This window comes from Pelophylax lessonae (assembly GCF_965119305.1).
Source record: "Pelophylax lessonae genome assembly, contig: HAP1_SCAFFOLD_464, whole genome shotgun sequence".
Lineage (NCBI taxonomy): Eukaryota > Metazoa > Chordata > Amphibia > Anura > Ranidae > Pelophylax > Pelophylax lessonae.
Genome location: NW_028119880.1, coordinates 28,404 through 46,716, shown reverse-complemented (window position 1 = coordinate 46,716; position 18,313 = coordinate 28,404). Strand labels below are relative to the sequence as shown.

Below are 18,313 nucleotides of genomic sequence, written 5' to 3'. Positions count from 1 at the left end.
TACTCCTATCTGTAGGAATACTCATATCTCTAGGAATACTCCTATCTCCAGGAATACTCCTATCTCTAGGAATACTCCAATCTCTGGGAATAATGTTATCTCTGGGAATACTCCTATCTCTGGGAATACTCCTATCTCTGGGAATACTCCTATCTCAAGGAATACTCCTATCTCCAGGAATAATCTTATATTCGGGAAAACTCCTATCTCTGGGAATACTCCAATCTCTAGGAATACTCCTATCTCTGGGAATGCTCCAATCTCCATGAATACTCCTATCTCTGGGAATACTCCTATCTCTGGGAATGCTCCAATCTCCATGAATACTCTTATCTCTGGGAATACTCCTATCTCCAGGAATACTGCTATCTCTGGGAATACTCCTATGTCTGGAAATACTCCTATCTCCAGCAATACTCCTATCTCTGGGAATTCTCCTATCTCCAGGAATACTCCTATCTCCAGCATACTCCTATCTCTGGGAATTCTCCTATCTCCAGGAATACTCCTATCTCCAGCAATACTCCTATCTCTGGGAATTCTCCTATCTCCAGGAATACTCCTATCTCTGGGAATACTCCTATCTCCAGGAATACTCCTATCTCCGGGAATACTCCAATCTCTAGGAATACTCCTATCTCTGGGAATACTCCTATCTCCAGGAATACTCTTATCTCTGGGAATACTCCTATCTCCGGGAATACTCCTATCTCCAGGAATACTCTTATCTCTGGGAATACTCCTATCTCTGGGAATACTCCTATCTCCGGGAATACTCCAATCTCCAGGAATACTCTTATCTCCGGGAATACTCCTATCTCAGGGAATACTCCTATCTCCAGGAATACTCTTATCTCCGGGAATACTCCAATCTCTAGGAATACTCATATCTCCAGGAATTCTCCTATCTCCAGGAATACTCCTATCTCTGGGAATACTCTTATCTCTGGGAAGATTCCTATCTCCGGGAATACTCCAATCTCTGGGAATACTCCTATCTCTGGGAATACTCCTATCTCTGGGAATACTTCTATCTACGGGGATGCTCCTATCTCTGGTAACTCTTCTATCTCTGGGAATACTCCTATCTCTGGGAATATTTATATCTCGGGGAATACTTCTTTCTCCTGGAATATTCCTATCTCCCGGAATACTTCTATCTCTGGGAATTCTCCTATCTGTGGGAATACTCCTATCTCTGGGAATACTCTTATGTCTCAAAAAACTCTTATCTCCGGGAATACTGTTATCTCTAAGAATACTCCTAACTCCAGGAATACTCCTATCTCTGGGAATTCTCCTATCTCCGGGAAAACTCCTATCACTGGGAATACTCCTATCTCCAGGAATACTCTTATCCCTAGGAATGCTCCTATCTCTGGGAATACTTCTATCTCTGGGAATATTCCTATCTCCGACAATACTCCTATCTCTAGGAATTTCCCTATCTCTTGGAATTCCCCTATATCTTGGAATACTCATATCTCTGGGAATACTCTTATCTCTGGGAATACTCCTATGTCTGGAAATTCTCCTATCTCTGGGAATTCTTCTATCTTCTGGATTACTCCTATCTCTTGGAATTCTCCGATCCCTAGGAAAACTCCTATCTCTGGGAATACTCCTATATCTGGGACTACTCCTATCTTCGGGAATACTCCAATCTATTTGAATACTCCTATCTCTGGGAATACTCCTACCTCTGGAAATACTCCTATCTTCGGGAATACTCCTATCTTCGGGAATACTCCAATCTCTAGGAATACTCCTATCTCTGGGAATAATGTTATCTCTGGGAATACTCCTATCTCTGGAAATACTCCTATCTCTGGGAATACTCCTATCTCAAGAAATACTCCTATCTCCAGGAATAATCTTATATTCGGGGAAAACTCCTATCTCTAGGAATACTCCTATCTCTGGGAATGCTCCAATCTCCATGAATACTCCTATCTCTGGGAATACTCCTATCTCTGGGAATGCTCCAATCTCCATGAATACTCTTATCTCTGGGAATACTCCTATCTCCAGGAATACTGCTATCTCTGGGAATTCTCCTATCTCCAGGAATACTCCTATCTCTGGGAATACTCCTATCTCCAGGAATACTCTTATCTCTGGGAATACTCCTATCTCTGGAAATACTCCTTTCTCCGGGAATACTCCTATCTCCAGGAATACTCTTATCTCTGGGAATACTCCTATCTCTGGGAATACTCCTATCTCCGGGAATACTCCAATCTCTGGGAATACTCCTATCTCTGGGAATACTCCTATCTCTAGGAATACTCATATCTCTAGGAATACTCCTATCTCCAGGAATACTCCTATCTCTGGGAATAATGTTATCTCTGGGAATACTCCTATCTCTGGGAATACTCCTATCTCAAGGAATACTCCTATCTCCAGGAATAATCTTATATTCGGGAAAACTCCTATCTCTGGGAATACTCCAATCTCTAGGAATACTCCTATCTCTGGGAATGCTCCAATCTCCATGAATACTCCTATCTCTGGGAATATTCCTATCTCTGGGAATGCTCCAATCTCCATGAATACTCTTATCTCTGAGAATACTCCTATCTCCAGGAATACTGCTATCTCTGGGAATACTCCTATGTCTGGAAATACTCCTATCTCCAGCAATACTCCTATCTCTGGGAATTCTCCTATCTCCAGGAATACTCCTATCTCCAGCAATACTCCTATCTCTGGGAATTCTCCTATCTCCAGGAATACTCCTATCTCCAGCAATACTCCTATCTCTGGGAATTCTCCTATCTCCAGGAATACTCCTATCTCTGGGAATACTCCTATCTCCAGGAATACTCCTATCTCCGGGAATACTCCAATCTCTAGGAATACTCCTATCTCTGGGAATACTCCTATCTCCAGGAATACTCTTATCTCTGGGAATACTCCTATCTTCGGGAATACTCCTATCTCCAGGAATACTCTTATCTCTGGGAATACTCCTATCTCTGGGAATACTCCTATCTCCGGGAATACTCCAATCTCCAGGAATACTCTTATCTCCGGGAATACTCCTATCTCAGGGAATACTCCTATCTCCAGGAATACTCTTATCTCCGGGAATACTCCTATCTCAGGGAATACTCCTATCTCCAGGAATACTCTTATCTCCGGGAATACTCCAATCTCTAGGAATACTCATATCTCCAGGAATTCTCCTATCTCCAGGAATACTCCTATCTCTGGGAATACTCTTATCTCTGGGAAGATTCCTATCTCCGGGAATACTCCAATCTCTGGGAATACTCCTATCTCTGGGAATACTCCTATCTCTGGGAATACTCCTATCTCAAGGAATACTCCTATCTCCAGGAATAATCTTATATTCGGGAAAACTCCTATCTCTGGGAATACTCCAATCTCTAGGAATACTCCTATCTCTGGGAATGCTCCAATCTCCATGAATACTCCTATCTCTGGGAATACTCCTATCTCTGGGAATGCTCCAATCTCCATGAATACTCTTATCTCTGGGAATACTCCTATCTCCAGGAATACTGCTATCTCTGGGAATACTCCTATGTCTGGAAATACTCCTATCTCCAGCAATACTCCTATCTCTGGGAATTCTCCTATCTCCAGGAATACTCCTATCTCCAGCAATACTCCTATCTCTGGGAATTCTCCTATCTCCAGGAATACTCCTATCTCTGGGAATACTCCTATCTCCAGGAATACTCCTATCTCCGGGAATACTCCAATCTCTAGGAATACTCCTATCTCCAGGAATACTCCTATCTCCGGGAATACTCCAATCTCTAGGAATACTCCTATCTCTGGGAATACTCCTATCTCCAGGAATACTCTTATCTCTGGGAATAATCCTATCTCTGGGAATACTCCTATCTCCGGGAATACTCCAATCTCCAGGAATACTCTTATCTCCGGGAATACTCCAATCTCTAGGAATACTCATATCTCCAGGAATTCTCCTATCTCCAGGAATACTCCTATCTCTGGGAATACTCTTATCTCTGGGAGGATTCCTATCTCCGGGAATACTCCAATCTCTGGGAATACTCCTATCTCTGGGAATACTCCTATCTCTGGGAATACTTCTATCTATGAGGATGCTCCTATCTCTGGTAACTCTTCTATCTCTGGGAATACTCCTATCTCTGGGAATATTTATATCTCGGGGAATACTTCTTTCTCCTGGAATATTCCTATCTCCCGGAATACTTCTATCTCTGGGAATTCTCCTATCTGTGGGAATACTCCTATCTCTGGGAATACTCTTATGTCTCAAAAAACTCTTATCTCCGGGAATACTGTTATCTCTAAGAATACTCCTAACTCCAGGAATACTCCTATCTCTGGGAATTCTCCTATCTCCGGGAAAACTCCTATCTCTGGGAATACTCCTATCTCCAGGAATACTCTTATCCCTAGGAATGCTCCTATCTCTGGGAATACTTCTATCTCTGGGAATATTCCTATCTCCGACAATACTCCTATCTCTAGGAATTTCCCTATCTCTTGGAATTCCCCTATATCTTGGAATACTCATATCTCTGGGAATACTCTCATCTCTGGGAATACTCCTATGTCTGGGAATTCTCCCATCTCTGGGAATTCTTCTATCTTCTGGATTACTCCTATCTCTTGGAATTCTCCGATCCCTAGGAAAACTCCTATCTCTGGGAATACTCCTATATCTGGGACTACTCCTATCTTCGGGAATACTCCAATCTATTTGAATACTCCTATCTCTGGGAATACTCCTACCTCTGGAAATACTCATATCTTCGGGAATACTCCTATCTTCGGGAATACTCCAATCTCTAGGAATACTCCTATCTCCAGGAATACTCCTATCTCCAGGAATACTCCTATCTCTGGGAATAATGTTATCTCTGGGAATACTCCTATCTCTGGGAATACTCCTATCTCTGGGAATACTCCTATCTCAAGGAATACTCCTATCTCCAGGAATAATCTTATATTCGGGAAAACTCCTATCTCTAGGAATACTCCTATCTCTGGGAATGCTCCAATCTCCATTAATACTCCTATCTCTGGGAATACTCCTATCTCTGGGAATGCTCCAATCTCCATGAATACTCTTATCTCTGGGAATACTCCTATCTCCAGGAATACTGCTATCTCTGGGAATTCTCCTATCTCCAGGAATACTCCTATCTCTGGGAATACTCCTATCTCTGGGAATACTCCTATCTCCAGGAATACTCCTATCTCCGGGAATACTCCAATCTCTAGGAATACTCCTATCTCTGGGAATACTCCTATCTCCAGGAATACTCTTATCTCCAGGAATACTCTTATCTCTGGGAATACTCCTATCTCTGGGAATACTCCTATCTCCGGGAATACTCCAATCTCTGGTAATACTCCTATCTCTGGGAATACTCCTATCTCTAGGAATACTCATATCTCTAGGAATACTCCTATCTCCAGGAATACTCCTATCTCTAGGAATACTCCAATCTCTGGGAATAATGTTATCTCTGGGAATACTCCTATCTCTGGGAATACTCCTATCTCTGGGAATACTCCTATCTCCAGGAATAATCTTATATTCGGGAAAACTATAATCTCTAGGAATACTCCTATCTCTGGGAATGCTCCAATCTCCATGAATACTCCTATCTCTGGGAATACTCCTATCTCTGGGAATGCTCCAATCTCCATGAATACTCTTATCTCTGGGAATACTCCTATCTCCAGGAATACTGCTATCTCTGGGAATTCTCCTATCTCCAGGAATACTCCTATCTCTGGGAATACTCCTATCTCTGGGAATACTCCTATCTCCAGGAATACTCCTATCTCCGGGAATACTCCAATCTCTAGGAATACTCCTATCTCTGGGAATACTCCTATCTCCAGGAATACTCTTATCTCCAGGAATACTCTTATCTCTGGGAATACTCCTATCCCTGGGAATACTCCTATCTCCGGGAATACTCCAATCTCTGGTAATACTCCTATCTCTGGGAATACTCCTATCTGTAGGAATACTCATATCTCTAGGAATACTCCTATCTCCAGGAATACTCCTATCTCTAGGAATACTCCAATCTCTGGGAATAATGTTATCTCTGGGAATACTCCTATCTCTGGGAATACTCCTATCTCTGGGAATACTCCTATCTCAAGGAATACTCCTATCTCCAGGAATAATCTTATATTCGGGAAAACTCCTATCTCTGGGAATACTCCAATCTCTAGGAATACTCCTATCTCTGGGAATGCTCCAATCTCCATGAATACTCCTATCTCTGGGAATACTCCTATCTCTGGGAATGCTCCAATCTCCATGAATACTCTTATCTCTGGGAATACTCCTATCTCCAGGAATACTGCTATCTCTGGGAATACTCCTATGTCTGGAAATACTCCTATCTCCAGCAATACTCCTATCTCTGGGAATTCTCCTATCTCCAGGAATACTCCTATCTCCAGCATACTCCTATCTCTGGGAATTCTCCTATCTCCAGGAATACTCCTATCTCCAGCAATACTCCTATCTCTGGGAATTCTCCTATCTCCAGGAATACTCCTATCTCTGGGAATACTCCTATCTCCAGGAATACTCCTATCTCCGGGAATACTCCAATCTCTAGGAATACTCCTATCTCTGGGAATACTCCTATCTCCAGGAATACTCTTATCTCTGGGAATACTCCTATCTCCGGGAATACTCCTATCTCCAGGAATACTCTTATCTCTGGGAATACTCCTATCTCTGGGAATACTCCTATCTCCGGGAATACTCCAATCTCCAGGAATACTCTTATCTCCGGGAATACTCCTATCTCAGGGAATACTCCTATCTCCAGGAATACTCTTATCTCCGGGAATACTCCAATCTCTAGGAATACTCATATCTCCAGGAATTCTCCTATCTCCAGGAATACTCCTATCTCTGGGAATACTCTTATCTCTGGGAAGATTCCTATCTCCGGGAATACTCCAATCTCTGGGAATACTCCTATCTCTGGGAATACTCCTATCTCTGGGAATACTTCTATCTACGGGGATGCTCCTATCTCTGGTAACTCTTCTATCTCTGGGAATACTCCTATCTCTGGGAATATTTATATCTCGGGGAATACTTCTTTCTCCTGGAATATTCCTATCTCCCGGAATACTTCTATCTCTGGGAATTCTCCTATCTGTGGGAATACTCCTATCTCTGGGAATACTCTTATGTCTCAAAAAACTCTTATCTCCGGGAATACTGTTATCTCTAAGAATACTCCTAACTCCAGGAATACTCCTATCTCTGGGAATTCTCCTATCTCCGGGAAAACTCCTATCACTGGGAATACTCCTATCTCCAGGAATACTCTTATCCCTAGGAATGCTCCTATCTCTGGGAATACTTCTATCTCTGGGAATATTCCTATCTCCGACAATACTCCTATCTCTAGGAATTTCCCTATCTCTTGGAATTCCCCTATATCTTGGAATACTCATATCTCTGGGAATACTCTTATCTCTGGGAATACTCCTATGTCTGGAAATTCTCCTATCTCTGGGAATTCTTCTATCTTCTGGATTACTCCTATCTCTTGGAATTCTCCGATCCCTAGGAAAACTCCTATCTCTGGGAATACTCCTATATCTGGGACTACTCCTATCTTCGGGAATACTCCAATCTATTTGAATACTCCTATCTCTGGGAATACTCCTACCTCTGGAAATACTCCTATCTTCGGGAATACTCCTATCTTCGGGAATACTCCAATCTCTAGGAATACTCCTATCTCTGGGAATAATGTTATCTCTGGGAATACTCCTATCTCTGGAAATACTCCTATCTCTGGGAATACTCCTATCTCAAGAAATACTCCTATCTCCAGGAATAATCTTATATTCGGGAAAACTCCTATCTCTAGGAATACTCCTATCTCTGGGAATGCTCCAATCTCCATGAATACTCCTATCTCTGGGAATACTCCTATCTCTGGGAATGCTCCAATCTCCATGAATACTCTTATCTCTGGGAATACTCCTATCTCCAGGAATACTGCTATCTCTGGGAATTCTCCTATCTCCAGGAATACTCCTATCTCTGGGAATACTCCTATCTCTGGGAATACTCCTATCTCCAGGAATACTCCTATCTCCGGGAATACTCCAATCTCTAGGAATACTCCTATCTCTGGGAATACTCCTATCTCCAGGAATACTCTTATCTCTGGGAATACTCCTATCTCTGGAAATACTCCTTTCTCCGGGAATACTCCTATCTCCAGGAATACTCTTATCTCTGGGAATACTCCTATCTCTGGGAATACTCCTATCTCCGGGAATACTCCAATCTCTGGGAATACTCCTATCTCTGGGAATACTCCTATCTCTAGGAATACTCATATCTCTAGGAATACTCCTATCTCCAGGAATACTCCTATCTCTGGGAATAATGTTATCTCTGGGAATACTCCTATCTCTGGGAATACTCCTATCTCAAGGAATACTCCTATCTCCAGGAATAATCTTATATTCGGGAAAACTCCTATCTCTGGGAATACTCCAATCTCTAGGAATACTCCTATCTCTGGGAATGCTCCAATCTCCATGAATACTCCTATCTCTGGGAATATTCCTATCTCTGGGAATGCTCCAATCTCCATGAATACTCTTATCTCTGAGAATACTCCTATCTCCAGGAATACTGCTATCTCTGGGAATACTCCTATGTCTGGAAATACTCCTATCTCCAGCAATACTCCTATCTCTGGGAATTCTCCTATCTCCAGGAATACTCCTATCTCCAGCAATACTCCTATCTCTGGGAATTCTCCTATCTCCAGGAATACTCCTATCTCCAGCAATACTCCTATCTCTGGGAATTCTCCTATCTCCAGGAATACTCCTATCTCTGGGAATACTCCTATCTCCAGGAATACTCCTATCTCCGGGAATACTCCAATCTCTAGGAATACTCCTATCTCTGGGAATACTCCTATCTCCAGGAATACTCTTATCTCTGGGAATACTCCTATCTTCGGGAATACTCCTATCTCCAGGAATACTCTTATCTCTGGGAATACTCCTATCTCTGGGAATACTCCTATCTCCGGGAATACTCCAATCTCCAGGAATACTCTTATCTCCGGGAATACTCCTATCTCAGGGAATACTCCTATCTCCAGGAATACTCTTATCTCCGGGAATACTCCAATCTCTAGGAATACTCATATCTCCAGGAATTCTCCTATCTCCAGGAATACTCCTATCTCTGGGAATACTCTTATCTCTGGGAAGATTCCTATCTCCGGGAATACTCCAATCTCTGGGAATACTCCTATCTCTGGGAATACTCCTATCTCTGGGAATACTTCTATCTACGGGGATGCTCCTATCTCTGGTAACTCTTCTATCTCTGGGAATACTCCTATCTCTGGGAATATTTATATCTCGGGGAATACTTCTTTCTCCTGGAATATTCCTATCTCCCGGAATACTTCTATCTCTGGGAATTCTCCTATCTGTGGGAATACTCCTATCTCTGGGAATACTCTTATGTCTCAAAAAACTCTTATCTCCGGGAATACTGTTATCTCTAAGAATACTCCTAACTCCAGGAATACTCCTATCTCTGGGAATTCTCCTATCTCCGGGAAAACTCCTATCTCTGGGAATACTCCTATCTCCAGGAATACTCTTATCCCTAGGAATGCTCCTATCTCTGGGAATACTTCTATCTCTGGGAATATTCCTATCTCCGACAATACTCCTATCTCTAGGAATTTCCCTATCTCTTGGAATTCCCCTATATCTTGGAATACTCATATCTCTGGGAATACTCTTATCTCTGGGAATACTCCTATGTCTGGGAATTCTCCTATCTCTGGGAATTCTTCTATCTTCTGGATTACTCCTATCTCTTGGAATTCTCCGATCCCTAGGAAAACTCCTATCTCTGGGAATACTCCTATATCTGGGACTACTCCTATCTTCGGGAATACTCCAATCTATTTGAATACTCCTATCTCTGGGAATACTCCTACCTCTGGAAATACTCCTATCTTCGGGAATACTCCTATCTTCGGGAATACTTCAATCTCTGGGAATACTCCTATCTCCAGGAATACTCCTATCTCTGGGAATACTCCTATCTCTTTGAATACTCTTATCTCTGGGAATTCTCCTATCTTTGGGAATAATCCTATCTCTGGGAATATTCCGATCTCTTGGAATACTCCCATATCCGGGAATACTTTTATCTCTGGGAATATTCCTATCTCTGGGAATACTCCTATCTCTGGGAATACTCCTATCTTCGGGATTACTCCTATCTCTGGGAATACTCGGATCTCTAGCAATACTTCTAGCTCTGGGAATACTCCTATCTCCGAGAATACTCTTATCTCTGGGAATACTCATATCTCTGGGAATACTCCGATCTCTGGGAATACTCTGATCTCTAGCAATATTTCTAGCTCTGGGAATACTCCTATCTCCGAGAATACACTTATCTCTGGGAATACTCATATCTCTGGGAATACTCCTATCTCCAGGAATACTCCTATCTCTGAGAATACTTCTATCTCTGGGAATACTCTTAACTCTGGGAATACTCCTATCTCCAGGAATACTTCTATCTCTGGGAATACTTCTATCTCTGGGAATACTCCTACCTCCGGGAATACTTTTATCTCTGCAAATATTCCTATCTATGTGAATACTCCTTTCTCCGGGATTACTCCTATCTCTAGGTATACTCCTATCTCTGGGAATACTCTTATCTCTGGGTATACTCCTATCTCTGGGAATACTCTTATCTCTGGGAATATTCCTATTTTTGTGAATACTCCTTTCTCCGGGATTACTCCTATCCCGAGTATACTCTTATCTCTGGGAATACTCCTCTCTCTGGGAATACTCCTATCTCTGGGTATACTCCAATCTCCGGGAATACGTCAGTCTATGGGAATACTCTTATCTCTGGGAATACTCCCACCTCTGGGAATACTCCGATCTCTGGGAATATTCCAATCTCTGGGACTACTCCTATCTCTAGGTATACTCCTATCTCTGGGAATACTCTTATCTCTGGGTATATTCCTATTTTTGTGAATACTCCTTTCTCCGGGATTACTCCTATCCCGGGTATACTCTTATCTCTGGGAATACTCCTCTCTCTGGGATTACTCCTATCTCTGGGTATACTCCAATCTCCGGGAATACTTCAGTCTATGGGAATACTCTTATCTCTGGGAATACTCCCACCTCTGGGAATACTCCGATCTCTGGGAATATTCCAATCTCTAGGAATACTCCTATCTCTGGGAATTCTCTTATACTTGGAATACGCTCACTTTTTGTCTGAAGTTCTTATGTCTCCGTGCAGTAGATCAGCTTTATGTTAATGAGATAAATATCTCCCATCTGGGGATAATGGGAATGTGAGGGTTAATATCCAGAGGGTATTAGTTGTCAGATGATTGATTGGATTCTATAAACATTTCTGGCTCTGTCCGGCTGGCCTGTAATTGGACGACATTCCTGCCTGCTTGTGAAATTTTTGGTTAAATACAATTAAACTTCCTTCAATCAGCGGCGAGTATTTCCCAGCATGATGACTTCATGCTTTCTTTATCCATTCAGATGATTCACCTCCCATCAGGGTGGAGTAATAGTATGAGCGTTGTCAGACACTCATTGCATGGGAGGTGTTGGGGGGTCATTGTCTGGAGTTGGTGTGCGCTCATTGCGTGGGAGGTGGTGGTGGGGTCATTGCATTGGAAGTGGTGGGGTAGTCATTGCATGAAAGGTGGTGAGGCGTCATTGCATGGGATGGGAGGTGGTGAGGGGTCATTGCATGGGAGGTGGTGGGGGGGGGGTTATTGCGTGGGAGGTGGTGAGGGGTCATTGCATGGGAGGTGGTGGGGGAGTCATTGCATGAAAGGTGGTGAGGCGTCATTGCATGGGAGGTGGTGAGGGGTTATTGCATGGGAGGTGGTGGGGGGTCATTGCATGGGAGGTGGTGGGGGGTCATTGTGTGGGAGGTGGTGGGGGGTCATTGCATGGGAGGTGGTGGGGGGGTAATTGCCTGGGAGATGACGGGGGGTCATTGCGTTGGAGGTTGTGGGGGGCCATTGCATGGGAGGTAGTGAGGGGTCATTGCATGGGAGGTAGTGAGGGGTCATTGCATGGATGGTGGTGAGGGGTCAGTGCATGGGAGGGGGTGAGAGGTTATTGCATGAGAGATGGTGAGAGGTCATTGCATGGGAGGCGGTAAGGTGCTATTGCATGGGAGGTGTTGAGGGGTCATTGCATTGAAGGTGGTGGGGGAAGTCATTGCATGGGAGATGGTAAGGGGTCACTGCGTAGGAGATGGTGGGGGGTCATTGCATGGGAGATTGTGGGGGTCATTGTATGGGAGATGGTGGGGGGGGTCATTGTATGGGAAATGGTGGTGGGGTTTATTGCATGGGAGTTGGTAGGAGGTAATTGCATGAGAGGTGGTGGGGGGGGGGGGTCACTGCATGGGAGATGGTGGGGGGTCATTGCTTTGGGAGATGGTGGGGGGGGGGTTCATTGTATGGGAGTTGGTAGGAAGTAATTGCATGGGGGGTGGTGGGGTGGTCATTGCATGGGAGGTGGTGGGGGTCATTGTATGGGATATGGTGTGGGGTCATTGCATTGGAGGCGGTGAGTGGTTATGCTTAGGAGGTGGTGGTGGGTCATTCCATGGATGGTGGTGAGGGGTCATTGCATGGGAGGTGGTGGGGGGTCATTGCGTGGGAGATGGTGGGGTCATTGCATGGGAGATAGTAAGGGGTCATTACATGAAAGGTGGGGAGTGGTCATTGCGTTGACAGTGGTAGGGGGTCATTGCATGGGAGGTGGTGAGAGGTTATTTCATGGGAGATGGTGGGGGGTCATTACATGGGAGGTGGTGAGAGGTTATTGCATGGGAGGTGGTGGGGGGTCATTACATGGGAGGTGGTGGGAGGTTATTGCATGGGAGGTGGTGGGGGGGTCATTACATGGGAGGTGGTGAGAGGTTATTTCATGGGAGATGGTGGGGGGTCATTACATGGGAGGTTATTGCATGGGAGGTGGTGGGGGGTCATTACATGGGAGGTGGTGGGGGTACATTGCATGGGAGGTGTTGGGGGGGTCATTACATGGGAGGTGGTGAGAGGTTAGTGCATGGGAGGTGGTGGGGGGGGGGGTCATTACATGGGAGGTGGTGAGAAAGTATTGTATGAGAGGTGGTGAGAGGTTTTTGTATGGGAGGTAATGGGGGGTCATTGCAATGGAGGTGTTGGGGGGGGGGGCATTACATGGGAAGTGGTGAGAGGTTATTGCATGGACAGTGGTGGGGGGTTATTGCATGGATGATGGTGGGGGGTATTGCATGGACAGTGGTGGGGGGTCATTGCATGGATGATGGCGGTGGTCCGGGTCGTTGAAGCACATCGTCTCCCATTAGGCTTCATTTCTCTTCCATCCCCGGTCATATTGGTTTTTGGTTTGGTGTTGGCACAGGAGCCATATATATCGGTGGTATCGGTGGTGTGCCAAGGTGTGGCAGAACTTCTTTAGGGTCACGTGACTGTGCCGGTATCAGACTGAGAGTGAGGGGGGGGGGGGGGAGATCACACTATCAGAATTGGTACATAAGGAGGACCAGGACATTATTAGAATTATTATAATGAATATTGTGTCCCCACAGATTCCCTTCCCCCGATGCACACAGCATTCTCCTCCCCAATAAGCATGGCTGCCCCTCCCCCCCCCTCAACACTCTTCAGGACTGTCAGTCCTCCGCAGGGACCCCAGGAATAGGACACAAAGATTTGTCTTACAATTTATTTACTGAAGAGACAAAATGTTACATTGTTTATAGGAGGTGAAAGCGGAAATACAGAGATAATGCGAAGATAAAGGGGGGGGGGGGGGTCCCTGGGGGTCCCTGTGTTGTGGAACTTATAATCTAAGCAGTATGGCAGACAATCCCAATAATCAACCAGTAATAGGAAAGTAAGGCAATACAAGCTCCACCCATGCCACATCTGTCTCCACCCACTCATAGACCACAGATGTGACTGAAGCCCCACCCACGCGGTCCTCATTAACCTGGGAAGACCAGGAAGCCGGTGAAGACGCTGTCATTATTTTCGATGCCGACCATGCCGTTGTAGTCGTTGGCGGCCAGCCACACCTCCTGCCCCTTCTTTAGCTGGACAAGGACGCCCCCCGAGGTCACCTGATGAGTATTGGAAAGGTGGTCGCAGAAGCTGGCCTTGACATCATTATCCACGCGGAGGGTGACGCACAGGTTCTGTGACTGGGAGGTGTGGTACACGAAGTAGTAGAGCCCGGCGATGCGGCACACAAACTTGCCCGTCTCCCGGTTGTAGTCGTTGTCGATGTTGGTAATGACTTCTTTGAACTTTATGGGGGAGTTTGGCTCGGGGAATTCACCCGTGTTCCTTTTCACAGTGAATGCCGCCTGATACTGTCTCTTGTAGTTACCGGGCATTCCATTGTCCCCACGGGGGCCCCGCACTCCTTTCTCTCCTGGGGTTCCTGGGGGACCCTTAGGGCCATTTTTCCCCAATGGGCCATTTGGGCCTTCCGTTCCTTTTTCCCCTTTCAGTCCGGCCGTGTTGGAGTGCGCGGGGAGACCTGCAGAGACAGAAGAGTTCTATCAGATAGAGGGTCATAGGGCGACACATACTGTAGGGAACCGTGGGGGTGGGACTATAAGTGCATTGGGCGGAGTTTATGAGAATGAATGTTAAAGATTCTGAATTGTCCAACCTTGCCAGACAAGGACTCTTCAAAGTGACAGAATAAATCTTCTTCTATGGCCGCGTTACAGTACATACCACACCCCCGCTAATAGGCCACACCCACAATGTTTGCTTTTATTGATGAGTGGATTGAATATTGATGATCTTATCTTGTATTTTATAAGTATCTATCCTCATAATAACGTTGGCGGTATCTCCTTCGTTGGCTAAGCCGACTCTTACATGAGAATGATGCCATTTCGTCATATGGGCGATGACGGAAAGAGCGCCACATTCACACTAACTTCTATAATAGGTGATATTGGGCCCCTGAGGGCCCCTCTGGCTGGCCTCTCACAGACTTTTATCTCTGGTCATTGAGCAGAAGTCACCTCCTTACTGCCGGTGTCAGGAAACAACCTCTGCACCTTATGTGTCACCCCAAAATAATTAAGACATTTTTGGGGGTGAGGGCTCCACCCTGGGTGGGGCTTTCAGGATCCTCTCCCCTCCCCCCCCCAGTATGAGATATTGTAGGGAGGTGTTACAGATCCTTAACAATGCAAATCCTACATGTGAGGGGCGCAGAGCCGCGTACCATCATTTCCACCCCGGAACCCCACAGAACACGACTACATTAGAGGTTCATATACATCTTCTCCAATGAGATACTTTGGCCCCATGGGTGTGGCCTGGAGGTGGGTGTGTCCTCTGTGAGGCCCCACTACCACTGTGACGGCGATATAAATGATCATTTGGCTCTCTGGCCGGGTTCTCACCTTTCTCGCCTTTGGCACCTTTCAGGCCGTCCCGTCCATCTCTGCCCGGCGTTCCGGGAATTCCAGGGAGACCTGGGATGGGGGAGAAGCACGGTGGTTCCGCACTGTCCACCAAGAGGAGGAGAGAGAGCAGGATGAGCCCCAAAATCATCTTCACACAACTCAGTCTGGAAGAAAAGAGAGAGAGAGTGGCGTCAGCTATGACATCAAAGAGCGTCGTAGTACCTCACTGTCTGCACCCCCAATCTGGATCCCCACCATTCCATTCCTCCTCCTGCGTGGAGCATGGCGGCTACCGCCTGCACCCCCAATCTGGATCCCCACCATTCCATTCCTCCTCCTGCCTGGAACATGGCGGCTACCGCCTGCACCTCCAATCTGGATCCCCACCATTCCATTCCTCCTCCTGCCTGGAACATGGCGGCTACCGCCTGCACCTCCAATCTGGATCCCCACCATTCTATTCCTCCTCCTGCCTGGAGCATGGCGGCTACCGCCTGCACCCCCAATCTGGATCCCCACCATTCCATTCCTCCCCCTGCCTGGAGCATGGCGGCTACCGCCTGCACCTCCAATCTGGATCCCCACCATTCCATTCCTCCTCCTGCCTGGAGCATGGCGGCTACCGCCTGCACCCCCAATCTGGATCCCCACCATTCCATTCCTCCTCCTGCCTGGAGCATGGCGGCTACCGCCTGCACCCCCAATCTAGACCACCCACCATTCCATTCCTCCTCCTGCCTGGAACGTCGCGGCTACCATCTGCACCCCCAATCTGGATCACCCACCATTCCATTCCTCCTCCTGCCTGGAGCATGGCGGCTACCGCCTGCACCCCCAATCTGGATCCCCACCATTCCATTCCTCCCCCTGCCTGGAACATGGCGGCTACCGCCTGCACCTCCAATCTGGATCCCCACCATTCCATTCCTCCTCCTGCCTGGAACATGGCGGCTACCGCCTGCACCTCCAATCTGGATCCTCACCATTCCATTCCTCCTCCTGCCTGGAGCATGGCGGCTACCGCCTGCACCCCCAATCTGGATCCCCACCATTCCATTCCTCCTCCTGCCTGGAGCATGGCGGCTACCGCCTGCACCCCCAATCTAGACCACCCACCATTCCATTCCTCCTCCTGCCTGGAACGTGGCGGCTACCATCTGCACCCCCAATCTGGATCACCCACCATTCCATTCCTCCTCCTGCCTGGAACATGGTGGCTACCATCTGCACCCCCAATCTGGATCACCCACCGTTCCATTCCTCCTCCTGCCTGGAACATGGCGGCTACCATCTGCACCCCCAATCTGGATCACCCACCGTTCCATTCCTCCTCCTGCCTGGAACATGGTGGCTACCATCTGCACCCCCAATCTGGATCACCCACCATTCCATTCCTCCTCCTGCCTGGAACATGCCGGCTACCATCTGCACCCCCAATCTGGATCCCCACCATTCCATTCATCATCCTCTGCCTGGAACATGGCGGCTACCGCCTGCACCTCCAATCCGGATCACCCACAATTCCTTCCTCCTCCTCCTGCCTGGAGCATAGTGGCTACCGCCTGCACCCCCAATCTGGATCACCCACCATTCCTTCCTCCTCCTGCCTGGAATATAGCGGCTACAATCTGCACCCCCAACCTGGATCCCCACCATTCCATTCCTCCTCCTGCCTGGAACATGGTGGCTACCATCTGCACCCCCAATCTGGATCACCCACCATTCCATTCCTCCTCCGGCCTGGAACATGACGGCTACCATCTGGACCCCCAATCTGGATCACCCACCATTCCATTCCTCCTCCTGCCTGGAGCATGGTGGCTACCATCTGCACCCCCAATCTGGATCACCCACCATTCCATTCCTCCTCCTGCCTGGAGCATGGCGGCTACCATCTGCACCCCCAATCTGGATCACCCACCATTCCATTCCTCCTCCTGCCTGGAGCATGGTGGCTACCATCTGCACCCCCAATCTGGATCACCCACCATTCCATTCCTCCTCCTGCCTGGAACATGGCGGCTACCATCTGCACCCCCAATCTGGATCCCCACCATTCCATTCCTCCCCCTGCCTGGAACATGGCGGCTACCGCCTGCACCTCCAATCTGGATCCCCACCATTCCATTCCTCCCCCTGCCTGGAACATGGTGGCTACCGCCTGCACCTCCAATCTGGATCCCCACCATTCCATTCCTCCTCCTGCCTGGAGCATGGCGGCTACCGCCTGCACCCCCAATCTGGATCCCCACCATTCCATTCCTCCTCCTGCGTGGAGCATGGCGGCTACCGCCTGCACCCCCAATCTGGATCCCCACCATTCCATTCCTCCTCCTGCCTGGAGCATGGCGGCTACCGCCTGCACCCCCAATCTAGACCACCCACCATTCCATTCCTCCTCCTGCCTGGAACATGGCGGCTACCATCTGCACCCCCAATCTGGATCACCCACCATTCCATTCCTCCTCCTGCCTGGAACATGGTGGCTACCATCTGCACCCCCAATCTGGATCACCCACCGTTCCATTCCTCCTCCTGCATGGAACATGGCGGCTACCATCTGCACCCCCAATCTGGATCACCCACCGTTCCATTCCTCCTCCTGCCTGGAACATGGTGGCTACCATCTGCACCCCCAATCTGGATCACCCACCATTCCATTCCTCCTCCTGCCTGGAACATGCCGGCTACCATCTGCACCCCCAATCTGGATCCCCACCATTCAATTCCTCCTCCTCTGCCTGGAACATGGCGGCTACCGCCTGCACCTCCAAT

General features: G+C 47.3%; 1 protein-coding gene across 1 annotated transcript in view; it reads right to left on the bottom strand.

Annotated features, from left to right (window-relative positions):
* The window catches only part of LOC309543876 (uncharacterized protein), a gene marked incomplete at its 3' end in the record, with an annotated part of 29,523 nt that extends 13,825 nt beyond the window's left edge, over positions 1-15,698 (bottom strand). The window contains exons 1-2 of the mRNA XM_082276294.1: positions 15,536-15,698; positions 14,098-14,649 (exon numbers count right to left, since the gene is read on the bottom strand). Of these exons, the coding sequence (XP_082132420.1) occupies positions 14,098-14,649; positions 15,536-15,686 (703 nt within the window). The 5' untranslated portion in view covers positions 15,687-15,698. The remainder of the gene's footprint in view (positions 1-14,097; positions 14,650-15,535) is intronic.
* Positions 15,699-18,313: the final 2,615 nt, after the last annotated feature.